This window comes from Cervus elaphus, chromosome X (assembly GCF_910594005.1).
Source record: "Cervus elaphus chromosome X, mCerEla1.1, whole genome shotgun sequence".
NCBI lineage: Eukaryota > Metazoa > Chordata > Mammalia > Artiodactyla > Cervidae > Cervus > Cervus elaphus.
Genome location: NC_057848.1, coordinates 25,559,025 through 25,586,936, shown reverse-complemented (window position 1 = coordinate 25,586,936; position 27,912 = coordinate 25,559,025). Strand labels below are relative to the sequence as shown.

Below are 27,912 nucleotides of genomic sequence, written 5' to 3'. Positions count from 1 at the left end.
AAGTGAAAGTGGATGGCCACACAAACACTGGTACAGGAATGTTCACAGCAGGTTTATTTATATTAACCCCTGGAAACAAGTCAAAGGTTCACGTGGCAGGGAAAAGGTATATGTTGTGATATATTCCCTCAAAAGAGCAGTAATCAGCAATAAAAAGGACAGAACAACTTCATGTGACAGCCTGAGCAAATTTCCAAATCACGATGCCTAAGGTAAAAATCCAGACACTGAAGAGTGCACACTGTATGAATTTACTGATATAAAAGTCTTATAAAGTCAAAAGCAAATGTGTAATTCCAGAAAGGAGCTTGTTGCCTGGTGCCAGGTCAAGGTAGAGAGACTTACTAAAAGGTTGCAGGATGATTGATTGGGGTAGTGTTTATGTAACTAGTATGATTTGTCAAAACTCCTCAAACTTCACATTTAAAAATCTGTGTGTTTCACTATATGTAAATTATACCTGTGGTAGGGAAAATGTCCCTTATGACCTCTGCCCCTTGGTGTTATGCTCAGGAATACGTTCTGTTAACATGGTAGAAGAAACTTGACAGATGGAATTAAGGTTGTTACTCAGTTGATCTTGAGATGGGAATAGGATCTTGAAATGTCTGGGTGGGTCCAATGTAACCATGAGGATTCTTAAAAGTGGAAGAGGGAGACAGAGCAGAAGTTTTAACAGATGTCATGGAAATTGAAGTTAGATTTGAAGCATGAAAGAGACTTGGTGTACACTTGTTAGCATGAAGATGGACGGCACTGCATGGAAACTGAAAGAAGGAACTAAATTCCAATTGAGCCTGGAAGTGGGTTTCCCCCTACTCCCCCAAGCCGGAGCCTCCAGTAAGGACCACAGCCCTGTAAACACCTTGATTTTGGCCTTGTATGATTCCAAGTTGAGTTCCTAGTTGAGCCCACCTGGATTTCTGACCCACTGAAACTGTGAGATAATAAGTAGATGTTATTGCAAACTGCTATGAACAAAGCTAGTGGAGGTGATGGAATTCCAGTTGAGCTATTTCAAATCCTAAAAGATGATGCTGTGAAAGTGCTGCACTCAATATGCAAGTAAATATAAAAACTCAGCAGTGGTCACAGGACTGGGAAAGATCAGTTTTCATTCCAATCCCAAAGAAGGGCAGTGTCAAAGAATGTTCAAACTACCGCACAACTGCACTCATTTCACATGGTAACATAGTAATGCTCAAAATTCTCAAAATGCTCAAGCCAGGTTTCAACAGTATGTGAACCAAGAATGTCCAGATGTTCAAGCTGAATTTAGAAAAGGCAGAGGAACCAGAAATCAAATAGCCAACATCTGTTGGATCATAGAAAAAGCAAGAGAATTCAAGAAAAACACCTATTTCTGCTTCATTGACTACACTAAAGCCTTTGACTGTGTGGATCACAACAAACAGTGGAGAATTCTTAAAGAGATGGGAATACCAAACCACCTTACCTACCTCCTGCAAAACCTGTATGCAGGTCAAGAAGCAACAGTTAGAACCAGACATGAAACAATGGACTGGTTCCAAATTGGGAAAGGAGTACATCAAGGCTGTATACTGTCACCCTGCTTATTTAACTGATATGCAGAGTACATCATGAGAAACGCTGGACTGGATGAAGCACAAGCTGGAATCAAGATTGCCGGGAGAAATATCAATAACCTCAGATATGCAGATGACACCACCCTAATGGCAGAAAGTGAAGAGGAACAAAAGAGGCTCTCGATGAAAGTGAAAGAGGAGAGTGAAAAAGCTGGCTTAAAACCCAACATTCAAAAACAAAGATCATGGCATCCTGTCCCATCATTCATGGCAAATAGATGGGGAAACAATGGAAACAGTGATGTACTGTATTTTCTTGGGCTCCAAGATCACTGCTGATGGTGACTGCAGCCACAAAATTAAAAGACACTTGCTCCTTGGAAGAAAAGCTATGACAAACCTAGACAGCATATTAAAAAGCAGATACGTTGCTTTGCTGACAAAGGTCTGAATTGTCAAAGCTATGGTTTTTCCAGTAGTTATGTATGGATGTGACAGTTGGACTATACAGAAGGCTGAGCACCAAAGAAATGATGCTTTTGAACTGTGGTGTTGGAGAAGACTCCTGAGAGTCCCTTGGACTGCAAGGAGATCCAACCAGTCCATCCTAAAGGAAAATAGGTCCTGACTATTCATTTGAAGGACTGATGCTGAAGCTGAAACTCCAATACTTTAGCCATCTGATGCAAAGAACTGACTCATTGGGAAAGACCCTGATGCTGGAAAAGATTGAAGGCAGGAGAAGAACGGGATGGCAGAAGATGAGTTGGTTGGATGGCATTACCGACTCAGTGGACATGAGCTTGAGTAAACTCCAGGAGTTGATGATGGACAGGGAGGCCTGGCATGCTGCAGTCCATGGGGTTGCAACGAGTGGGACACGACTGAGCGACTGAACTGAACTGAACTGATATAATGATACAGGGTATAATGGCCAAAAAAGAAACTTGAATAATATGGAATTTTACATAGCCATTAAATTTTACGTAGTCATTAAATTGACTTGCACCGGATTCCATTTGGTGTTAATGAGTGACAAAAATGTATAGTATCCTATTTTTATAAAACAAACAATGACAAAGAAAACCTTTATTTGCATATATATGAATACATGTGTGTTCATGAATCTATACTACCATACTAGGGTACCCAATTGGGGATAATCAAGAAGCAGGTTCAGGTAGAAGAAATGTAGGGAGCAAAGCAAACAGAACAAAAAAGATTGCAATGCTTGTATGACATGACCATATTTAATATTTACATTACCATCAAGTATGTACTGGGCTTAAAACTTTATAATACACATTTAAAGAAAACATCACAAAATTGTAAATAAATGCTTTCAGCATTTAACTCAATAAGCAAACAATTAGATCAACAAAATGGACCAACGGAAGTAATGAAGAAGAAATGAACCGATGAAAGTAAAAATGGAAATTCATAGACCCAAAAGATGCAGGTTGCTGACAAAAGCAATAAAATCCAGAAACGTCCTGAAAATATTACTTTTAAGAGAAGTAACGAGAACATACACAAGCTAAGAACATAAATATAACTACAAACACAAAAGAGGTTAACAATATCACACAACTACTACGTGACTTGATTCCAATACACTATAATCTAGGGATGATGGATTGCTTTCTAGGAAAATGTATATAAATGAACATTGACTGAAGAATAGGTAGAAAATCTGACTAAATCAATGGCCATAGATAATATTGGAAAGATTATTTAATCCTACTCTCCCCAAATGCTCCAGAACCCGGAAAAGATGAAAAGCTTCTGAATTCATGGTTAATTCTATCCTTACACCAAAACTGGGTAATACTGATGGGTCTTGTTGCTCTTCTCCCTGATAGAAGTTTTGTTCCATCTCTTATGCTACTTGCCTCTCTGCCCTCACTCTTTTCCACTCTCTAGTTTCCAGAGTGGCAGCATGTGACAAAGAGAAGCAATGGACAAGATAGGGAAAAAAAAAAAAATCAACAAATAGGTTAGATCTATGAAAAGGATTGGCACTGACTTGGAAATACTCTTTAGGGCTTCAGTAGCATCACAGCTACTGTAACCCATGTCTGTATCTTCCACCAGCCAGAGTCCCACACCCACCATCCTGCCCAGTGTCTCTAGAACCTGGGTTTACCTCGTGTTCACGTGCAGGTCACTGAGCAGTTCACTTCGCTTATAGTCCCAGGACAGTTCCACTGCACCCAGGTAGTATCTTCTGATGGCACCGAAGCTGCATGGCCAGAGGCACAGAAAGAAGCAGGTGGAGAGCTCGATGTGCATGGCTCTGATGGCTGGAAAATGTTCGATTGGAGAAGCTAAAGATCAGTTCTCTAAAAACATCGTAGGCTTCCAGAAGGCAAAACAAACAAACAAACAAACAAACAAAAAAACCAAAAACAAAAAAAAGAAAGGTAAATTTTCTACGATTTTGTGAAAAGTCCCAAAGTTTTCTGAAAGGTCTTTAGGGGACTTGAGAGCAGCATGAGCACTCAGCAGTGGCAGATAGGATTGCTTCCTTCTGGGCAGTGGGAAGCTGCCACAGGAAGAAGTGAGTAGGAAGAGGAAGGCTGAGCTCAAGCTTAACCCATTCACCTCTGAAAGCAGCAGGGGCCCGAGACTGTTGCTTTGCTCAGAACCTTGGAGAAAAGGAAGAAGTGGGCCCAGGTGAAGAGGAGCACCGAGCTGTCTTCATATTCCCGGTGGCCTCCAACCCTCTTTCTTAGCAGCAGGAAGAAGAGTCACTCAGGATGTTGAAGATTCTGGAATCCGTGCATGAGCAAGAGCAACCCGTATGCTGAGAGTCACCCCTGCTTCTCCCCTTGCCCCTTGTGCAGACACCACTGAATGACCTGTAAAACCATAAAGCAGATCCAGTCACTTCTTTGCCCAGAACCCTCCACCAGCTTCTGACCTCATTCAGAGCAATAGCTTACATTTGGACCATGTCCTAGAGTCTTCCCTAAGGGATGCCCTGGTGGCTCAGATGGTAAAGCATCGGCCCACAATGTGGGAGACCCAGGTTTGATCCCTGGGTTGGGAAGATCCCCTGGAGAAGGCAATGGCCACCCACTCCAGTACTCTTGCTTAGAAAATTCCACGGATGGAGGAGCCTGGTGGGCTACAGTCCATGGAGTCTCAAAGAGTTGGACATGACTGAGGGACTTCACTTTAGAGTCTTCCTGATGGTTTGCATGTCCTTTTCCCCTACCTCTAAGGTTTCATCTCAGTCCGGCTACTGGCCTTCTTGTTCTAAAACACCAAGCACCTGAATCTTAGCACCTGCCATCTCCTCTACTTTTCCCCAGATCACCACATGGTTCCACTCTCCTGGCTCAAGTTTTGCCTTCTAATGAGCTCATATATGGACCAGTGCCTTGACACTGTAAGCTCTCTGCCTACATTGACACCATCAATATGTGGGCCATATTGATTGGCTTCATTTTCCTACAGAGCACTCAGAACTACCTAGCATCCATGTATTTATGTTTCTGGCACTGTTTCTACCTGATGCTTCTTAAGGTTGTTTACATTTGGCCAGAGTATAGGCTCTATTTCCTTACATCAAAATATAGCCATGCTGCACTCAAGCAGAAACCGTATTCAGTTTAATGCATATTAGCAGGCGTGAGAGCCTCCCTTAAGGGTCTCAAAGAACAGGAGCTAATAAGAATCTTTGTCAGGGTTTCTATAAGAAGTGTTATCATGCAGAGTCCAGTTGTACACGTATAAGAATTGACTGGGTGCAATTGGTAAGGTATTGTCAGGTTTGAAAACAATCAGGAAGAAACCCCGTTGGTTAAATATTTGCTGAGACCTTCTCTCTGCTAGACACAACTTTGCAGAGATAATAGCGGGCATGTAATATATTCCAGGAAGTCTTCTAAGTGCTTTCTAAGGCAACAAGCATTCTTGTCTTCATCATACAGGTCATGAAACTGAAGCAGGAAGAGGTTAGGCATTCTGGCCATGGTCACACAGTTTGTAAACTGTAGCATGAGAAAAAGATTTAATCTAGCTCCAGAAGTCATGCTCCTAACCCTTTTTCTATACGTCCATGCTTCAGAGATGAATAAAATCCATTTCATGCCTTATGGGAGTCATAGCACAGCAGCGTAGACATAAAAGTAGATACATAGTTACCATGAGGGTCAGTTGCCTAGTTGTGTCCGACTAGTTTGAGGCCCCATGGACTGTAGCCCGCCAGGCTCCTCGATCCATGGAATTCTCCTGGCAAGAATACTAGAGTGTGTAGCCACCTCTGCCAGAGGATCTTCCTGATCTAGGGATCGAACTCAGGTCTCCTGTGTCGCAGGCAGATTCTTTACAGTCTGAGCCACCAGGAAAGCCTCTAGTTACAAAAGAGCGTGATAACTACGGCAGTGACGCTGGCGACTCTTGGACATGAATTTGAGTAAGCTCCAGGAGTTGGTGATGGACAGGGAAGCCTGGAAAGCTGCAGTCCATTGGGGTCACAAAGAGTCGGAGACGACTGAACTGAACTCTGTCAGATGCTTTACACTTTATGTGATTTAATCCTCACAGTGAGACTGCAAAGTAAGTACAGGTGCACCATCTAAGGGGCAGAGTGGTGAAGTGGTTCGCCAAAGAGCACACAACGGCTCATTTGTCCTAAACAGACACAGTCCTACACAAACACCGGGTGCACAGCAGGGAAAACCATCAACTTAGAGACGCTAAGCAATACCTCTAAGACAGGGGTCCCTTATGTATGTCAGGTGAACTAAGAACTGCACCCCAGAAGAAAGGAAAGTATGAGAAGGGGGAGGAGAGATGAACCAGGTCGCAATTTTAAATGCCGATGGTCATGGGATGCGTGCCTTACATGCGTGCGTTACGCGCAAATGTCAGAAGCTTACATTTCAGTAAGGGGCCTGTGACTTGTACACTGAAGGCTCTAGGGAGCCATGGTAGGGTTCTGTGCTCTCTGGGAGGGTCGTGATCTCTGGTCACAGCCGTGAGGATCAGGTTTAATGGTACGAAAGCAGGTGGCCTGTTCCCTGAGGGCCATTTGGGCCGAGACGGAAGCATTGGAATAAAAGCAAGGTTTCTGGCAAGGCGGTGTCGCCGTGAACTGGGACGGAGTCACAGCGACAATTGTCGCTTGGGGCTGGGGCAGTGATAAGTACGTGGTCAGTGTTGACATGAATAACCACCACAAGCCCACCTTTGAACTTTTTCGTAAAGGAAGGAGCGAAGCAGCGTTCGCGAGGGAAACGCCGCGTAACCTTTAGCGGGTAACTGAAAGGAACCCTCTTCCCAGCGACCAGCGAGCGGGACCGGAAGTGGGGAGCCAACGCGGCCGCGAGAGGCTTTCTGCGCACGCGCGGCCTGGCCCTCCGGGGGGCGGGGCCACGGCGCTTGTAGCCCCGCCCCCCGGGGCTTTGTGACGCTCCAGCGCGCCGAGAAGGGGAGGGGACAGCCCGCGCCCCGCCTGGCCTCTTCCGCCGCCGCCGTGGGAATGGAAACATCTACCCCACGTACCGGAAGCCAGCTCGCGCAGACGGCGGCGCGCCACTCCGCGTCCTCCCGCGGCGAAGCCCCGCGGGTGTCATCGCGAGACGAGCTCGCCGAAATGGCTGCCGCCAGTCAAGGTAAGGGCGGGCGCGGGCCCCTGGTGGCGCCGCGAGGAGCCGCCTTCCCGGGCTCCGGAAGGGGACGGGCTCCGCGCCTCCCAGGCCAGGCCGCGCTCCCCGCCCCGAGGAGCCCGCTCGGCTCAGGGGCGGGGGAGAGCGCTGAGGCTCGGGCCGGGCCCGGCCAAGGTCAGCGGCCGCGCTAGAGCCGAGCTTTTCCGGGGGGGGTCGGCGCGGGGCAGGCTCCTCCGCCTTCCGGCCCCTCCCGGGCAGCCTGGGCCAGGCAACTTTTGGTCTGTGTTCTCAGAAGCGGTCGGGAACCCGGAGACTTCCGGCGGGTCGTTCTGTGTGCGGGCTGCCCCTCCTGGCGCTTTGATGGGTTTGAAAGGGGACATAGGGTACGGTTCTTGGAAATCATCTCTGTAGTCTGCATAATCAGGAGTCCCAGAAAAATAAAAAACGGAGTCCCTGTAATCAAATACACAGTGGACCAAGTCTTTTGAAGTCCTGCTTCTTGTCCCACTGTGAATATTCAGTTCAGTACTGTCTCACTGGGTTTCAGATGGTAAAGCGTCTGCCTGCAATGCGGGAGACCTGGGTACGATCCCTGGGTAGGGAAGATCCCCTGGAGAAGGAAATGGCCACCCGCTCCAGTTACTCTTGCCTGGAAACATCCATGGACGGAGGAGCCTGGTGGGCTGCAGTCCATGGGGTCGGAAAGAGTCGAACACGACTGAGCAACTTCACTTTCACTGTCTCACAGAGCCATTACTGAAAACTCATATAAACATATATACTTGAATGAGTTTTATAAACTTACATAAACAAGGTTACAGAAATACTGTTTAAAACACAAGAGTGGAAGGACTCATTATTCATTCTTTCTTTATTATTTGCCATGTTTCACTGTTATGTGTACTCTTCGGTTATGGACAGCTGTCGTGTCCATGTGGTGGAGATAGCCCCGCACCTCTTCCCAGCTCCGCGTTCAGCGCCGTCACAATTCCGTGATGTCACCACGCCCTGGCTGTGCGTGTCCAAGACAGACACAGAGGCAGACACACACCAGTCTGCCCCTGCCCCAGCTCCGCATTCAGTAGCGTCACAATTCTGTGATGTCACGCCCTGGCTGTGGGTGTGCAACACAACACACATCAGTCTGCCCCGCACACACAGCAGTCTAACACTCCACACAAGTCTGTACACACACACAGACACACACTCACACCAGTTTACACACACACACGCACACATCAATCTGCCCACTCCACACACCAGTCTATGCCCCTACACCAGTCTGCACACACACACACTCACACCAGTCTGTTCACACACACACATCAGTCTGCCCCCCACACACCAGTCTGCTCCCCCCCAACACACTAGTCTGCCCCTGTCCCAGCTCCGCGTTCAGCGCCGTCACAATTCAGTGATGTCACGCCCTTACTGTGCCTGTGCAACACACACACACACACACACACACACACACACACACAGGTCTGCCCCCCACACACCAGTCTGCCTACATACACACACACACTAGTCTGCCCCTCCACACCAGTCTGCCCCCTGCCCCCACCACACACACACACCAGTCTGCCCCCCACACACACCCATCTATCCCACCACACTAGTCTCCACACACACACCAGTCTGCCCCCCCACCAGTCTGCATACGTGTGCACGCGCACAGACACACACAGACACACACACACCAGTCTGTACATACACACACACACACACACACACACACACCAGTCTGCCCCTGCCCCAGCTCCGCATTCAGTAGCGTCACAATTCAGTTGTGTCACACCCTAGTTGTGCATGTGCAACACACACACCAGTCTGCCCCCCACACCAGTCTGTGTGCGCACACACATACACACACACACTCACACACACACACCAGTATGTACACACACACATACACAGCAGTCTGCCCCCCACACACACCCGTCTGTCCTACCACACCAGTCTCCACACACACACACACACACACACACACACACACACACACACCAGTCTGCCCCCACATACACCACTCTGCCCACAGACACGCACACACACACCAGTCTGCCCTCCCACCAGTCTGCACACACATACACACACACACACACACACACAGACACACACACACACGTCTGCCCCCACCCCAGCTCCGCGTTCAGTGCTGTCACAATTCAGTGATGTCACGCCCTGGCTGTGGGTGTGCACGACACACCAGCCTGTCCCCACCCCATCGCGATCCTTACACATTTCCCAGCATACCACGGAATTGTGGTGACTCTAAGATGTTGGTAAAGAGTCAGCCTGCAATGCGGGAGACCTGGGTTCAATATCTGGGTCAGGAAGATCCCCTGGGGAAGGAAATGGCAACCCACTCCAGTGTTCTTGCCTGGAGAATCCCATAGACAGAGAAGCCTGGTGGGCTACAGACCACGGGGTCACAAAGACTCAGACACGACTGAGTGATGAACACTTGCAAGGTGTTGGTATCCATAAGGGAGTTTCTGCAGAGCAGACTGCACTCAATTTACTTAAAACGTGTAGCGAATAAGGTGTTTGCACCTAGGAAATTGTGGTGAGAAACCTTGATGTTGACAGTAGGAATTTGTCTTTATCATACTGATGATCACCAATCCTGTAATCGTTTCTGCCCCCATCGGTAAGCAAAGCTACTAACTTTTCCACATAGCGCTTGGCAGCGTTTGTTGAATGACTGAGTGACTTTGGGTGAACTCACTGTCTCTGATTTGACCCGTTTGGGCTGGAGCCCCCTCTTGAGCTAAGGGTCTTGATAAAATGACATTAAAACAAAACTCAAAAACTCTTGCTTGTTTTCAGTGATGTTCTTTAACCCAGGGAGAGATTTTCTTTTTCAACACAGCATTAATGTGTTGTGGTTACATTAGAAGAAAAATTGTCATTTAACTACTGCTTAGGCCATACAGGGCTTCCCAGGGGGCTCAGTGGTAAAGAATCTGCTTGCTAACGTGGGAGACGCAGGTTCGATCCCTGGGTAGAAGGAAATGACAACCCATTCCAGTATTCTGGCCTGGGAAATCCCATGGGACAGAAGAGCTTGGTGTGCTACAGTCCATAGGGTCACAAAGAGTCAGACAGGATTGAGCAACTGAACAACAGCAGGCCCTAGAAAATCCAGTTCCTTAAACGTCCGTAGTTTGGTTTTGCTAACTTGGGATATGTGATCCGCCTTGAATTAATTCTTCAATTATATTTTGGGCATTGTGTCAAGGAGTGACCTTTTGTCTTTATTAGTACAGATACCTAGTAGTTCTCACACAATGTGTTGAACACTTTCTTTCCCTAGTAAATAACTTCCGTGCCGTGTTACTGACAATCAAATGACTATATGTGTAGGTCTACTTCTAGACTCTGGAGTCTCTTCCATTGGTAGGTTTTTCTATGCTTACGTCAGTTCTGCACTGGCAAATAGAGTAGTTGTATAACTCTTGAAATTAGTTACCTCAGTGTTACTGTAACTTTGTAAGAAGTCTTCAAATGCTTTGAGCTTTATTTTTTTTTTCTCCCACAGTTGTTTTGGTCACTGGTGGCACATTGTGTTTTCCTCAGTGATATCAGCGATATCTCTGCATTCCCCCATGCTTTTTTTTTTTTTTTTTTCAGTGTGACTTTGACACTCAGCAGTACTGGGATCTATCTATATTGCCCCTTGAATCTTGAGTGGAAGTTTGTGACTGCTCCAACGGAATAAAGTGGAAATAACACTGCATGGCTTTGGAGGCTAGGTTTGAAATGATAATGAAGCTTCTGCCTAGCCCTTGAGTTTCCTCACTGTCTTACTCACTTTCTTCAGACAGGCACCCCTGACCCTAGCCACCAGGTGGTAAGGAAGCCCAAACTAACCCTGAGCAATGCAGCCTGTATGTGTGGATGGAATAGATGATCCCAGACCCCTGCCTGAGATTGCCACTCTGCAGTGTTTTGTCATTTACAGTGTAGAGTTCTTGTACCTCTTTCACGAAATTTATTTTCCTATAGAGAGAGGGATTAAACTTAACTTTTTCCCCCTTTGAGGGTACATAGATCACCTAACTTCTGAGCCTTCACTTCTGAACTATAAAATGGGGTTAACAAATTGTACTTTGTTCTGTACCTGCTTTGTTCTTTGGGTTTACTTATACCTGTTTATTTCTGAGCACATTGCCTGGTCAATAGTAACAGTTCTCTTCAGTGGCCAGCCACTTAATACGGAGAGTTTGTGAATTTGTTGAGCTACTAAATAGTATCGAGTTACTCCTGAAAAAGAGAGACAACTGAAGAAAATCCATTTCATTTAGGAGGCATGATTAAGTTCTCCTACCAGTTTTTCCTGGGTCCTTTTGGAGGTTTTTCAGCTTGAGAGGAGAAATTCAAGTACTCATTCTAAATTGTGGAGATTTTTTTCCCCTCCAAGATATTTGTTGATTTTCATCTGATTTTCAATAGTTGCTGGTCAGAATTCCCGAGCGAATTTGCTATTTAAAACAGGTAAATATTTGGAGGTTCTTATTAAGCTGTCTCTGTTTCCTTAAATGTCTCTTAATCTAGGGTAGGAATGTTAGTAATTTATTGTGACAGTAACTGTTTTCTTATGCAGTATCTTAATTCTTGTAGGAAACTTTGAGGGAAAGTTTGAGTCACTGGACCTTGCAGAACTTGCTAAAAAGCAGCCATGGTGGCGCACGCTGTTTGGGCAGGAATCTGGGCCTTCAGCCGAAAAGTATAGTGTGGCAACCCAGCTGTTAATTGGAGGTGTCACTGGATGGTAAGTGATGGAAATGATGTCCAGTGTCTGTTTTTGGCACAATGAGTGTTTTGGTCATAGAAACCATCTCCTGTAACCAATGAAAACACATTAACTTGTGAAATTGATCAGTGATTTGGTCATAGAAACCATCTCCTATAACCAATGAAAACATGTTAACTTTTGTGAAATTGATCAGTGTTTTGGTCATAGAAACCATCTCCTGTAACTGATGAAAACACGTTGACTTTTGTGCAATTGATCACCTCACGTGTTGTATACATCTACACATAATGGTCAAGTGCTATTTAATGGTTACACATAGTATTCACTACTTGCCAGGTGCAATTTTAAGGATATAGATCCCGCATTTCCTGCTCACAAAAACTCTGAAGTGGGTATTGCTATGATCTATCATCATTTCATAGAAACTAAGGCATAGAAAGGGGGCTTCCCTGAGAGCTCAGTTGGTAAAGAAGCCGCCTGCTGATTCCTGGGTTGGGAAGATCCCCTGGAGAAGGGATAAGCTACCCACTCCAGTGTTCTTGGGCTTCCCTGGTGGCTCAGCTGGGAAAGAATCTGCCTGTAGTGTGGGAGACCTGGGTTCAATCCCTGGGTTGGGAAGATCCCCTGGAGAAGGGAAAGGCTACCCACTCCAGTATTCTGGCCTGGAGAATTCCATGGACTGTATAAGTCCATGGGGTCGCAAAGAGTCAGACATGACTGAGTGACTTTCACTTCACAAGACCTGGAAAGGTGTACTTGTCCAGGACCACATAGTTAGTGCTTTGAATCACTATAGATCACTTGCCATCTTCTAGAATTGTATGTGAATGGAATTATGCAGTGTGTATTCTTTTTTTTTTAAATCTGGCTTCTTTCCCTGAGCATACTAATTTCAAGGTTCAGCTGTGCTGTTGTGTGTATCACTAGTTCATTCCCTTTTATTACTGAGTACTAGTCCACTGTATGGATAAAATAGTTCATCCATTCCCCTTTGATGATACTGGTTTGTTTGCACTTTGGGGCTAAAACTGCTGTTCACGTTTGTATACCCATCTTTGTATGACCTTATGCTTTCCATTTCTTGTGGGTAAATACCTTGAAAAAGTATGGTTGAGTCACAGTAGGTGAATGTCTTAACTTTTTAAGACTCTGTCACACAGTTTTCTAAAGTACTGTCTTACGTCTCCCCCAGCAGTGTATTAGGGTTCCAGTTTCTCCAAATCCTAACACTTGGCATAATGTCTTTTTTGTTAAGTGTGCTTGATTTACAATATTGTATTACTTTCAGATGCACAGTGTAGTGATTCAGTATTTCTGCTGGTTAAACTCCATTCTTACAAGATAATGTAAGAATTCTGACAAGATAATGGCTCTGTTTTCCCTGTGCTATACAATATATCCTGGTTGCTTATCAAGTTGAACAGCAGCAGCAGTTCTAATCCCCTAGCCCTATCTTGTCCCTTCCCACTTTCTTCTGTCACTGGTAAACACTGGTTTGTTCTCTATGTCTTTCAGTCTATTTCTGGCATAATATGTTTTTTATTACAACTATCCTAGTGGCTGTGAAGTGATATCTCATTGTACTTTTAATTTACATTTTTCTGATGAATAATGATGTTGAATATTTTTTTCATGGGCTTGTTTTTACTATCCCATCTGTTTTTGGTGAGGTATGCTTAGATATTTTCTACATGTTTTTATTGGGGAGTTGATTTTTTCTCACTACTGGGTGGTGAGATTTCTTTATATTCTGGATGCAAGTCTTAGATACATGATTTGCAAGTATATTCTTCTACTTTATAGCTTTTTATTATTTTGACAGTATGTTTCAAAGAACAGAAGATCTTAATCTTGAAATACCACTTATCAATTATTTCTTTTATAGCTGTGGCTTTTGGTGTCATGTCTGAGAATATTTACCTAATCCAGGGTCACCAGAAGTTTCTTCTGTGTTTTCTTCTATATGATATATAGGTTTGGATTTTTCATTTAGTTCGGTGATCTGTTTTGATTAACTTTTGTATATGTTGCTATGAATCGTGGTTCATCACTTATATTACAGAAATGCAATTGCTTTTTGTATATTGATCCTGCACCCTGCAGCCTTGCCAGAGTCACTGGTTTGAAGAGTTGGGGGTCCCTAAGACTACTCTCATGTTTGACAATTGCCTTGGAGGATCCACAGAACTCACCGAGAGCTGGTTTATTCATGGGTACAATTTTTTACCACAAAAGGATACAGATTAAAATCAACCAAGGGAAGAGCCATGTGGGGCAAGGTTCAGGAAAGTGGAGTCTGTATGTTTAAAACAGGTTTCTTGTAGACAGCATGTAGGTGGGTCTTCCTTTTTTCATTCCACTTTGACAATCTGTTCATTTTAATTAGAGTTCTTAGATGGTTTCTCGCAAAGGAAATGGCAACCCACTCCAGTATTCTTGGCCTGAAGAATCCCATGGACAGAGGAGCCTGGTGGGCTACAGTCCATAGGGAGTGACTAACACACAGGCTGTTTACATTTAAGTTTATTTTCCTTATTATCAGGTTTAAATTTATCATCATGGTATTCTTTTCTTTTGGATCAGGTGTGTGTGTGTAATAAACATAGGTATACTGTGTATACCCATATATATGTTTTTTAATTAAGGTGAAATTCACCCAAAAGAAAACTGACCTTTTAGAGTGTACAATTCAGTGGCATTTAGTCCATTCACAGCTTTGTGTAACCATGGCCTCTCTCTAGGTTTAAAATAAATCAAATCATACACTGTGTGACCTTCTGTGTCTGGCTTTCCCTGAGAGCATGTTTTTGATATTCATTCATGTTGCAGTGTGCATTGGGACTGCTTTCCTTGTTACAGCTACATCTCACCAACACTGTTTTCTCAAGTAAAAAAAAATGGTTATAGCCATCTTAGCGTGATCTGGGTCTGACATGGTGACTACTGATATTGAGCATCTTTCCATGTGTGTGTTGGCCATCTCTGCCTCTGATCTGGAGAAATGGAGTTGTTTTGTCTTTCTGTTCTTCAGTTGTAAGAATTCTTTGCTTGGGATATTTGACTCTTGCCAGGGCTGCATTCCATGGGGTCGCTAAGAGTTGGACATGACTGAGTGACTTCACTTTCACACATTGGAGAAGGAAATGGCAACCCACTCCAGTGTTCTTGCCCGGAGAATCCCAGGGACAGGGGAGCCTGGTGGGCTGCTGTCTATGGGGTCGCACAGAGTCGGACATGACTGAAGTGACTTAGCAGCAGCAGCAGACCTGAATGAAAACATTTTATTCTATTAAGTTGTCTTTCTACTTTCTGGATAAAGTCCTTTCTAGAAAATTTGATTTATTGAATTGGCTGTACTAGATCTCTGTTGCTGTGTGTGGGCTTTCTCTAGTTGCAGTTCCCAGGCTCTGGGCACAGAGGCTTGGTTGCCTTGTGCCATCTGGAATCTTCCTGGATCAGGGATTGAACCCATATCACCTGCATTGGACATTTACCATGGGACCTCCAAGGAAGTGCGATAATGTCCTTTAATGGACAAAATTTTTAGTTTTGATGAAGTCCAGTTTTCTTTGTGCTTAGTTCTGCTGCTGCTGCTGAGTCACATGAAAAGTTAAACTGAAAGTGGCTCAGTCTTTGCTACCCCAGGGACTTATAGTCCCTGGAATTCTCCAGGCCAGAATACTGGAGTGGGTAGCCTTTCCCTTCTCTAGGGGATCTTCCCAACCCAGGGATCAAATCCAGGTGTCCCACATCACAGGCAGATTCATTATCAGCTGAGCCACCAGGGAAGCCTGTAATTCTGTTTATGCCCTTTCTTGGTTTATTAGCTATGTCTCTTCATTGTGTAATTTTCGTGGTTGCTTTAGGGTTTATAGGATGTATCTTCTATTTATCAGAGTCTGTCATCAAGAGAAATACCAGTTCACATAGACTGTGGTGCTCTTATAACAATATACTTCCATTTAACTCCTTTACCCTTGATTTTCATTGTCATACATTTATTTTTTTTATTGTCATACATTTAACATTTATATGTTATTAATCTATAATGCATTCTTATTATTTTTCATTGAATATTTAATTCTTACATTTTTAAACAGGAGCCTGGCAGGGTCTCTGGGGTCGCAAGAGTTGGACACGACTTGTGACTAAACCACCACATATTTTTAAATAATGAAAATGAAACCTTGCAATTTACTCTCCCAGTTTCTTTTGCTCCTCATGCTTTTGTGTGTATCTGCATTTCTAGCTGGTATCATTTTCCTCTGCCTGAAAGATTTCTTTTTAGTATTCTTTGTTCTTTTGGTCTGCTAGTGATGATTTGTTTTTCAGATTTTATGTATCTGAGAAAGGTCTTCATCTTTGTTTTTTGCAAGATATTTTTACTGGATATAAACTAGAACATTTTCCTCATTATTTTTTTTTCCTCATTATTTACTCAAATATTTTTCTATCCTTCAACAATTCCAAATAAGACAGATATTACACTGCTTGAAATTTTCCTGTGGTTCACTGACACTTAAGTTTTTAAAAAGTTTTTATTTTGAAATAACTGTAGCTTCATGGGTGCTTGTTAAAAATAACCCAGAGAGAGCCCATCCTCCAGCTTTCTCCAATGTATAACTGTAGTTCAGCATTACAGGCATGTTCATGTATTTTTCTGTTTCATATTGATAGTGTTTATTGTTATGTCACATTTACTGATCTTTTTTCTACATTGATCTAAACGGCAATTCGATCAAGCATAGTGTTTATCTCAGACACTATAGTTTTCACCTCTAGAAGTTTGATTTTCATCTTGGCAAAATATGTTCCTTGTCCCTACCTATTATATACAGCCTTTCCTCTAGCTTCTTGAACACATGAATTACAGTCAGAGTAACTGCTCTTTTTGTCCGTGTTGTATCTTTGGTGCCACTTTTAGCTTGCTTTCAGCTGAGTTATTTTTTTCCTCATTATGGGCCTTTTTTCCTGCTCCACACGCCTGGTAATTTTAATTGGATAGCAGGGCTTTCCTGGTAGCTCAGACGGTAAAGCGTCTGCCTACAATGCGGGAGACCCAGGTTTGATCCCTGGGTCAGGAAGATCCCCTGGAGAAGGAAACAGCAACCCACTCCAGTATTCTTGCCTGGAAAATCCCATAAATCGAGGGGCCTGGTAGGCCACAGTCCGTGGGGTTGCAAAGAGTCAGACATGACTGAACGACTTCACTTTCACTTTCTATTGTGCATTTTACCTTACTGGGTGCTGGATATCTTTTTTTATTCCTCATATAATTGATTCTGGCTCTGGGACACATTGACAGACTGCTTTACCAAATTCCACACATGTCCTATACTTTATTCTCCAGAAATAATTTTAAAGATGAAAAGAAAAGGGCCTACCCTGGTGGGCCAGTGGCCGAGACTCTGTGATCCCTGGTCAGGTGAGTACATCCCACATGGAGCAACTGAGTTCACATGCCACGACTCACATGCTGCAGCGAAGGCCAAATGCAGAAATAAATACACACCACAGCTGTCTGCTTCATCATTCGAGGCAGAATCCTGTCCCATTTCCGATGTGAGTCCTCTAGGCTCAAACACAGTCATGTTTTTCTTCCCTCCACCACATGGCCTTAGTGCAGACCCCGGGCATGTCTCCTCCGTTTTTCTAATCCATTCTCCACCACATCGCCAGAGTTCTCTGAGAAATGCAGGTTGGGCGTTTCAAGGGATAATAGGCAGGTCATGGAAGCAACCTAGATGTCCATCAGCAGATGAATGGATAAGAAAGTTCTGGTACATATACACAATGGAATATTACTCAGCCATTAAAAAGAATGCCTTTGAATCAGTTCTAATGAAGTGGATGAAACTGGAGCCTATTATACAGAGTGAAGTCAGAAAGAAAAACACCAGTATGGTATATTAACACACACACACACACACACACATAATTTAGAAAGATGGTAATGATGACCCTATATGTGAGAAGCAAAAGAGACAGATGTAAAGAACAGTCTTTTGGACTCTGTGGGAGAAGGCGAGGGTGGGATGATTTGAGAGAATATCATTGAAACATGTATATTACCATAGGTGAAATAGATCGCCAGTCCAGGTGCGATGCATGAGACAGGGTGCTCGGGGCTGGTGCACTGGGATGACCCAGAGGGATGGGATGGGGAGGGAAGTGGGTGGGGGGCTCAGGATGGGGAACACATGTACACCCATGGCTGATTCATATCAATATATGGCAAAAAACACTCCAATATTAAGTAATTAGCCTCCAATTAAAATAAAAAACTGTCACAAAAGAAATAAAGGGATTTGCTCAAGACCACAGAACAAAGTAGGTAGAGCCAAGATCTCAGTCTGGGTCTTTCTGAGTTCCAAGTCTCTGCCGTTTCCTCCCTCTGGAGGGGACTGACTATATGTCCTATGTAGCAGGAAGTTGGCCGGATTGTCCCAAGGTAAGACATGAATGTTGTCAGAAGTCCACGTGTGTGCTTCTCTGACAGCTGGTTCCTTTGGTTTTTGTAGGTGCACGGGTTTCATATTCCAGAAGGTTGGAAAACTGGCTGCAACGGCTGTGGGAGGTGGATTTTTTCTGCTTCAGGTCTGTACGGGAAATGTTCCTGGATGCTTGGCTGTTCCCCTTGCCCATTCGGAATATAGCCGGGGGAGGTGCAATCTAGCCCTGGCTCTGTGACACTGAATGGTTTCACGTACTTTTTGAAAGGCTGATGACCTTTTGAGTCAAACTTCATCAAGTATCATGAGATGGATTCTTTTGTCATTTATAACATGGGAACATGCGTATGTATTCCTTATCATCTCTCCCTTCCAGGGTTTTTAAGACTGCTTGAAAGATGAAGCAGGTGTGGTTTCAAAAATCCCCAGTGTGATGCAAGCGCCCTGTGATCTGACTTATTCTTAGACACTAAGCTGGTGAGACATGAGGGCTAAATGACCTTACGGTCAGATGGTCTGTGCTGTCCCTTGGCCTGGAGTTTATATTTGAACAACTGCCTACTGGTTCCCTGAGGCCACCCCTGTCTACTTGGTTTGCAAACCTGACTCCACATTGGAATCACCTGGGCGTTTGATACAACACCAAGGCTTGGGGCCTGGCCTGCCAACCTCCATCTGATTTCAGAGCTTGTGGGCTTCCCTGGTAGCTCAGCTGGTAAAGTATCTGCCTGCAGTGTGGGAGACCTGGGTTCAATTCCTGGGTCGAGAAGATCTCCTGGAGGATGGCAGGGCAACCCACTCCAGTGTTCTGGCCTGGAGAACCCTCATGGACAGTGGAGCCTGGTGGGCCGCAGTCCATGGGGTTGCAAAGAGTCGGACGGGACTGAGCGATTCAGCCCAGCACTGGCAGGCTGGTCTATTGGAATATTTTCCAGCTTCTGAGGTGCAGCTGAGCTGGCGAATGCCTGCTCTGTAGGAGCCATAGTTCGTAGACTTGTGCTGGGGTCCCATTTTAGAAGGGTAGTCCCATGTGAGAGTCACAATTCGAGTGACTTTTCCCGATGGGTCAGGGTGCACAGGGATTCAGCTGTCACTGTCCTGGTGTCAAAAGGGGTGAGAGGAAGGAAGGATGATGACAACCCAGAAGGAAACAGGAAGGAGTGAGGAGGGGCTTGTCGTTATCTTTCCTGGGTGATCACGGACCGTGTGGCAGGTGGGACATGGGGGTCCGTCACCAGGGTGTAGTCACAGTGTTGGGAGAACAGGGCTTGTCGTTTGACATAAGGATCCAGGTTCCTCTCTTGTCTCTGGATGACTCTCCTAGCCACCTTTTGCGAATGTCTTCCTTTTCCCAGTATTTGTACCACTGCCTCTATCATACGTGCGAATTCATCTGTGGGTGGATTGGACTGTCTGCTTTGCTGGTCCTTGATAGTTGGCGAGACGGGTTCCTGCACCTATTCTTCAGGGTCATTGTGGCGGCCTCTGTACCTTCGCTTCTCCCATTTAAATGTTAGGACAGGCTTGTGAATTCCTTTCAGAGATTTTGTTTGTTTTGATTGGAATTGCATGGGAACCATATAAATAAATTGGGGGGGGGGATTAAAATCTTTTATGAGACTGTATCATCTAGCTGTGAACACAGACTGTCTCTCCATTTCTTTTGGTCTTCTGTAGCATCTTTGCCTAGAATTTTATTATTTTTTTTCCGTATAAATCTTGTCCATCTATGGCTCAGTTTTATTCCTTATAAGAGCTTGCCTTGCTCTTTTGCCTTTGCTCAACCACTCACCCTTAGTCCTAAAGCTCTCTTGATTGGACTCAGAATGATACAACTCCTGATGTTGGACATCATCTCATGTGTTTATCTGCTGTCCAGAGCTCCTTTTTGGTGAAGTATCTATTCAGGTCTTTTGCCTGTTTTTTGATTGTGTTTTCTGTTTCTGTTCTTTTTATTCTGGCCTATTAATCTCTGTGTCCATCTCTTCTGTGTGTCTTCTCCAATATCACACTGTCTTGATTGCTGTGAAATCAGGTAGTGTGATTTGGCTGTTCTAATTTCTTTGTCTTCTCATACAGATTGAGAAGCAGCTTGTTTAGATAGCTTTATTTATTTATTTATTTTTTTAGATAGATAGCTTTAAAATAGCTTGCTGGGGTTGGGTTTGCAGTAACTCTGGCCTAATCTGGGGCTTCCCTGGTAGCTCAGTTGGCAAAGAATCCACCTGCAATGAGGGAGACCTGGGTTTGATCCCTGGGTCGGGAAGATCCCCTGCAGAAGGGAATGGTTACCCACTCCAGTATTCTGGCCTGGAGAATTCCATGGACTTTATGGTCTATGGGGTCGCAGAAGTTGGACACGACTGAGCGACTTTGACTTTCTTTCATTGGCCTGATCACTTCTATGTTGAGTTTTCCATTCTGTGTATATGGCCTGCTCCTCCATTTATTTTGGTCGTCTTTGAGTTCTTTCTTCAACATTTTGTCATTTTTAGCGTAGAGATATCCTGTATGATTTTTGTGTAGATTTGCACCTAGTATTCAGTTATTTTGCAACTCTTGTAAAATCTTAAATTTTATTTCCCATTTCCAGTTCACATTGCTAACATTAACTAACATTGCTAATGCAGTTGATTTTGTGTGTTCATCTTATAGTGTAGATCCTGGCTACATTCACTTTTGGGGGTGTAAAAATTGTGGGGTTTTGTTGGATTCTTTGAAATTATATAGAGAAACATGTCAACAATTAGTGACAGTTTTTTTTTTCCTTTCTCACCTGGATGCCTCTTACATCTGGATATAGCCAAACCACTCTCTTACAAGGCTGCTGGTTAACCCTCTCAGGAAGAGTGTGGCAGGGAATGTCCATTCCCTATCTCCTTCCCAGCACTGTATTTTCAGTAGTTTATCTATCTCCAATCTGATAAAAAGTTATGGTACCTTGTTAACTGTAATGTTAATTTCCTTAATTACTTACGAAGTTGAACTTCTCCCTTATGTTGGCCACTGTTTTCTGTGAGTTGCCTTTTCTCTGTTTTTCAAGTGGGTTTTCTTCCTTACTGATCTCTAAAAGAATCTTACTTTTTATCAGTATTAATTTTTTTTTTATTGACGGGTACTGCAAATACTTCCTCCAGCCTGGTTTGGGTGACGGATTAGTTGGCGGGTGCCATTAACTAAAAGACTTGAGGGCGAGCAACAGTGCAGGAGAAGACTAGACAGTGGAGAAGAATTTCAGTTTCAGATATTTTAAGCTATCCAGAGAGGTACAATTCATCATATCCAAAATTGGAAGGAGAGAAGTGTTATGTTTGGAGGGTTGGCTGTCTTTTTGTTCCCTGGGTAACACTAGTCCATCAGGAAAAGTCATGCCTGAATCAGTTTTATCCTGTTCTCACGTTAGTGATGAAATACTTCCCACTGAGTCTGTGTGTGTGCCTGTCTTGAGTGAGGGAAGTAGTCATCTTCTGTAGGTATATTTGAATGGCTTCTCTCTGTGCCACTTAAAAGAAATCACTCATGAGGAGTCTCTGTGGGGCCAGGTTCTAGAAGATTTCTGAGCAGAAGTGATTACTACCTGACAGCCTTGCTCTGTTCAAGTGGTCAAGAAAGTCTAGTTTATGTTGGCTTTAAGGTTTCTTTACCTTATCTCTCTACTTACAGTTCTGATTTTCATTTACCATTGTATTTTTTAAGCTAACTTAAAACTTCATCGAGATGGGTAAGAGTTAAGGTAAAAGAATTGCCAGTAGTCATTGAAGGCCTATCTGTTGATTTCTGGTGCCAGGCATTGGGCCTTGCACATTGGACGGATGATGAGGAGCTGTGGAGTGAATATCATGGTCGTACCAAAACCTGGATGGCATATGTCTTGAAAAAATAGAAACTCAGAAGGGTTTTTGATAAAGGATTTTAGTAATTTATTCTGAACAAGAGAAATAACCAGCCTGTGTTTCTCCTCTTTTGTGGTCATTTTTGACACTAAAGCTTGCAAACCATACTGGCTACATCAAAGTGGACTGGCAGCGTGTAGAGAAGGACATGAAAAAGGCCAAAGAACAGCTGAAGATCCGCAAGAGCAACCAGATACCTACAGAGGTCAAGAGCAAAGCAGAGGAGGTGAGACTTCATTTTGTTTCTGTGCAGCCTAAGGGTGTAGACAACTTTGTCTGTACAAAAATGGAGACGACATACCCATATGTCAGCCTGGGATGGATTATCTTTACCTCAGAGGCATTTTCAAAGGATAAACCTACAAGGACCAGTAGAAGGTTTGGTGACTTTTATTGGGGATGCAGGCACACACGTGGGTTGATCATCCCTTGAACTAGTTCTTGTCAGGAAGTGAGGACGTATGTTTTACAGCCACTCTGATCATTTTGATGGGCTTCCCTGTTGGTTCAGATGGTAAAGCATCTGCCTACAGTGCAGGAGACCTGGTTTTGATCCCTGGGTTGGGAAGATCCCCTCGAGAAGAAATGGCAACCCACTTCAGTACTCTTGGCTGGAAAATTCCATGGACAGAGGTGCCTGGTAGGCTACAGTCCATGGGGTCCCAAAGAGTCAGACTCGATTGAGCAACTTGACCTTTCTGATCATTTTGAGTCATATTTTTGGGTCCATACCCATCTCTGAAGTGTCCAGAATATGTAGCCCAGGGGTTGGTAAGCTTTTTTTGTAAAGGGTCAGATGATACATATTGTCAGCTCTGTATGCTGCGTGGTCTCTGTCACAACTATTGAATTCCAGGGTGTAGCGTGAAAATAGCCAGAGACGATGGGTAGGCAGGTGGGTGTGTCTGTGTTGCATTGAAATTTTATTTAAAATAAAATTTGGCCCTTGGGCTGTAGTTTGCTAATCCCTGATCTGCGTACAAAATCAGGTCAGATTATATTGGCTGATACTGGAGGGACAGGAGAAGACTGTCTATTTTGGAAGATGTATTATATTTTGTTAGGTCTTTATGATCTTTAGAAAGTTCTCAAATACCCCAAATAAAGTAAAGGCACTTAACTGGAGGAAGTAGACCAGGATCAAGGTGCCTGATTAATTCTGCAAGGACCCAAGTGACCAGGAACACATCAGCAAATGTTTGCAAGTTGGAAAGTAGTTAGACAAGGCATAGATGACTTAGCAGAATATGAAAATACTGAACAGACAGCTCTGTGTGGTGGTAAGTGCTTGGCCAAAGCTGTCCATTATACTCAGATATAAAAGATAATGACATTTGGCCATTTGCAGCTACACGGATGGACCTGGAGATGATCATACTGAGGGAGGTAAGTCAGAAAGAGAAAAATTTCAAAGGGTAAACCTACAAGGACCAGTAGAAGGTTTGGTAAGCTTTATTGGGGATGCAGGCACATACGTGGGTTGGTCATCCCTTGAACTAGTTCTTGTCAGGAAGTGAGGAAGATGAGGACATATGTTTTACAGCCACTCTGATCATACTGAGGGAAGTAAGTCAGAAAGAGAAAAATCCCCTATGATAGCACTTATCAGTGGAATCTGAAATATGACACAAAGGAATATCTGTATGAAATAGAGACAGATTTCCAGAGAGAACAGATTAATGGGGGAGGGAAGGGGAGTGTGGGATTAGCAGCTACAGATTATTAAAAACTGTATCGAATGGGTACCTGCTCAGGCCTATGGTATAGCACAGGGAATTGCATCCAGTCTCCTGGGATAAACCGTAATGGGAAAGAATATTTTAAAAAAGAATATATGTGCACAACTGAGTAACTTTGCTGTGTCTAACTTTGCCAAACATTGTAGAAAACCTATACTTCAGTAAAATGGAAAAACAAATGAAAACAACGAAGCTATCCATTGCCCAGAGTGGCACGTGGCCTTTGTGGGGGTTCACATACTTAGATAGTCCTTCCCCCTTCCATCCCCCTCAAGCTCAAGGTTATGAAAGTTGCACTTTTTTCACTTCTAAATTATTTTTTTATTCAGACATGTACAAAAATAATGCATGGTTATCAAAAGCTTCTTTAATGATACAGGAATGTATACAATAAAAAATAATATTGTTCATGTTTGATTAGAACCTCCTGGTGACTTAACAGCGAACACTTGTAAACTAACCAGAAGGTTTGGAATTGGTTCATTCATTCCCTGAGTTTTTGCTTTCCTCTTCCAAGGGAGGGTGGCTGTTCTTGCAGTGAGCCCATTTTCATATTTGGGGTCAGTGTGTAGCAACCAGGAGGCCATCAGGGATTTTGATGTGAACAGTTGCAGTTGGATGGTGGGGTTGAGAGCCAAGGTGTAGCAAGTTGAGGTTCATTAGTAAAGAGCATGAATGCACACAGGTATTTCATAAAATGGTATGACTGTTTTCATCCCCACCCCCCACCCCAGGGCAGATGGCAAGAGACAGTGCCTCTAATAAGGGGGCCAGGGAGGGGGTACTTAGATTCAGGAAATAAGTAAGCCAGGCTGCAGGGTGTGTTCTCGGTGAACACTTTTCTAAGGTGGTGTTTGCACATGGGAGAAGAGGGTGTCTATCCGCCCTGCTCAGCCAAGTGCGGTCTGGGATGGAGGTCAGTCATGGACATGTGCGGGAGCCGTAGGGCTCCGAGTCTCAAAACAGGCGGGACCTCTCACCGGAGGCAGGAAGCTGTGGGAATTGGAGAAAAAATCCAATTTCAGAGGAGGGTGTCTGGCTAGACCCGGCAGATCGTGGGTGGGAGGAACGTGTGGACAGGTTGGGAGGAGAGACCTCTGCCAGCAGCTTAGCCTAAGACCCGTCAGCTTGCCTTCAGATCCTCGTCCTCCCTGATAACAGCATTCTCAGCTGAGTAATCCACTGTGCTGTCTTCTGTTCCTAGGTGGTGTCGTTTGTGAAGAAGAACGTTCTAGTGACTGGTGGCTTTTTCGGAGGCTTTCTGCTGGGCATGGCGTCCTAGAGGGGATGACTTCACCACCATTAGTCCTAGCTTTGCCAACCAGCAGCCTCTTCCCTCCACCCTAGGACAGCAAACTCCTCCTCTTCCTCCTCCCTGCCATGGCGTATCTGAGTGGCTTCTGTAGGCATCTGGTGATTCAAGTTGGGAACGGCCCCACTGTGAGCTTGACGGCAATGGAAGAGACTGTAGACGTTAGCACTTATCTAGCACACTCCCCCAGGACTAATCTGTAGGTCAGCAAGTATATTCCTTTCTCGCGTAAGATACTTATCAGAACATAGGACAAGATGACAACGCCAAGTGGATCTTCAAAGGTTGCCTCACACTTGATTTGGAAAAGACATCGCAAGCATATAAGATACCTCATTAAGTTTTGCATGGAAAGGAACTGAATACACTGGCCTTTAAGCATGAAAGATTTTGCAATTGTGGTGTCTACTTTCTGTTTTAGTATATTTGAGATTACAGAAAGAGAACTACTCTTAGTGTGCGACAGTTGAAAAATCCGAATATGGAATGACCTTGTCCTAAAGTGACATACGATGAGCTGAAGCTGTGTTTGGTGGGAAGGCCTTTGGGGAAACCAAGCAGTTGATAACATTTAGGATGGTCAGACTTAGTGAATCATTTAAAGGCATTCAGATATTATCTAGGGATGTTTACACTACACAGGGTAGTGGCTGTTTCCAAAGGTTTGTTGATGGTAAAATAAGTGACTTTAGGTGTAAGAGGGAAGAAGCTCTTGGGTGTTTATTTAATAGAAAGGGTTTAAAGCTTTGAACTTTTGTTTACTTCCGGTCAAAACGTCAGGGGTAACCAGTAGCTCCTCTGTGTCAATTCTATTTCTTTATCCAGAGTTTTAAAATGGTGGCATTTCCAAGCATTAAAAGTTTAGAACAGTAGCATCAAAGGTATCTACTGTCTCATGATGACCCCAATTCTTTGAACTTATCTTTAGAATTCAAGTTTATACACACACCCATCCTTAGAAACAAGTCATTTTTCTGTAATGGCCTTTTACCATATCTGGAATATCCAGTGCAGAAAGGCAAGGCTGTGTTTTCACCATTGTATACATGGAGTCAAGCACTTAGTAGATACTCAGTCTGTTGAATATATGAGTAATGAGGTCATAGAAAAGTATGTGGAAAATGGAGTGATCAGGATTTTTGAGACTTGACAAGTTCTGAGAATGCTGAAAACTTGGAATTCTTAAACTTGTAGGTGATCCCTTGCAAAATGTATGTTTTCAGTGCCCTCCTTTTAAAATGTTTGCCTTTTAACTTGAATTTGGAAATTGTAGCTACTAGCAGATGTGTGGAATTTTTTAGAATTCATCCGTTTGCATTTTTCTCCTTATTGTAATATTTTAAGGCAACATTAAGTAGTTTTGCTTGTAACATGTGGATTATATACAAATCATAATGGTGTGAGCCACATTGTCCTATATTTTTGTATAAGAACTCAAAAATTTTTCACTTTTTCTTATGCTCAGACATATGTAAACATACAAATGTTCAAATATATATGAAAGTACAGTGACCCCCATGGACCCACCACCCACCTATAATGATCATCAAAATACAGGTTGTTTTATCAGTGGCTTTGAAACAAATACCAGATGTGTCCCTTTATTATATTTTGGTATGTGTCTTAAACGGTAAGAACTCTTCTTAAAAATCATAAATACATAGATCCACTATTAGGCTCATGTGACCCCACCCACGCCAATGGAATACGGGGGCTGCAAAGCTAACTGAAGTGCCCTGTGCCCCTTTGGGTTGCAGGTGGGGGTGGGTGGCCTGTCTCTGGTTTTCCTGTTGTCCCTGGTACGGTTGAGGTCAGTATTACAGGTTGCCCTCATCATACTACAGTGAGAATGGCCTGGCCTTCTGCCTACTGTGCGGGGCCACCACCGGTAGCCATGCCAAGTGGGTGCTGACATTGGAGAGTGGCAGGGCTCTGGTGCACAGCGCTGGTGGCACTTAATGGAGTCCTCCCAGGCCTTTAGGGGAGCCTCTAAATGGATGCTTTTGAACTGTGGTGTTGGAGAAGACTCTTGAGAGTCTCTTGGACTGCAAGGAGATCCAACCAGTCCATCCTAAAGGACATCAGTCCTGAATATTCATTGGAAGGACTGAGGCTGAAGCTGAAACTCCAGTACTTTGGCTACCTGATGTGAAGAGCTGATTCATTGGAAAATACCCTGATGCTGAGAAAGATGGAAGGTGGGAGGAGAAGGGGACGACAGAGGATGAGATGGTGGGATGGCATCACCGACTCGATGGACATGAGCTTGAGCAAGCTCTGGGAGTTGGTGATGGACAGGGAGGCCTGGCATGCTGCAGTCTATGGGGTCACAAAGAGTTGGACACGACTGAGTGACTGAACTGAGCTGAACTAAATGGAGGCCTTGTTGCCAGCAGCTTGGTTTCAGATGGTGAAGGTGGTTTTCCCCTAGGGCAGCTGCCGCCCCTTCCTGCAAAAACATGCCAGGACTAGGCAGCTGTACCCACTGATGCTGTGTTCGCCCGTGACTGCAAGGCCTGTTTAACGAGGCATGTGTTTTCCTCCAGGGCAGTACTGTGCTGGGCCTTCTTTTTAGTGATGGGGGCTGAAGAG

The 27,912-nt window shown here is 44.1% G+C and overlaps 2 protein-coding genes across 3 annotated transcripts in view; one reads left to right on the top strand and one right to left on the bottom strand.

Annotated features, from left to right (window-relative positions):
* The window catches only part of F8 (coagulation factor VIII), a 150,272-nt gene extending 142,908 nt beyond the window's left edge, over positions 1-7,364 (bottom strand). The window contains exons 1-3 of one of the 2 annotated variants that reach the window (XM_043897873.1): positions 7,062-7,364; positions 4,152-4,408; positions 3,694-3,905 (exon numbers count right to left, since the gene is read on the bottom strand). In XM_043897873.1, coding sequence (XP_043753808.1) covers positions 3,694-3,839 — 146 coding nt within the window. In that variant the 5' untranslated portion in view covers positions 3,840-3,905; positions 4,152-4,408; positions 7,062-7,364. The other variant, XM_043897874.1, reaches the window with a different exon arrangement.
* On the top strand, positions 6,962-26,905 carry FUNDC2 (FUN14 domain containing 2). The gene is made up of 5 exons (XM_043897876.1): positions 6,962-7,171; positions 11,789-11,939; positions 18,446-18,521; positions 22,364-22,495; positions 25,213-26,905. Exons 1-5 carry the CDS (start codon positions 7,039-7,041, stop codon positions 25,288-25,290), a joined length of 570 nt encoding a protein of 189 aa, XP_043753811.1. The 5' UTR covers positions 6,962-7,038; the 3' UTR covers positions 25,291-26,905.
* Positions 26,906-27,912: the final 1,007 nt, after the last annotated feature.

Coding starts and splice junctions, on each gene's coding strand:
- FUNDC2 (XM_043897876.1), top strand. CDS start 7,039: ATGGAAACATCTACCCCACGTACCGGAAGCCAGCTCGCGCAGACGGCG. Junction 18,522..22,363: donor GTGGATTTTTTCTGCTTCAG/GTCTGTACGGGA, acceptor TTGACACTAAAG/CTTGCAAACCATACTGGCTA. Junction 22,496..25,212: donor TCAAGAGCAAAGCAGAGGAG/GTGAGACTTCAT, acceptor TTCTGTTCCTAG/GTGGTGTCGTTTGTGAAGAA.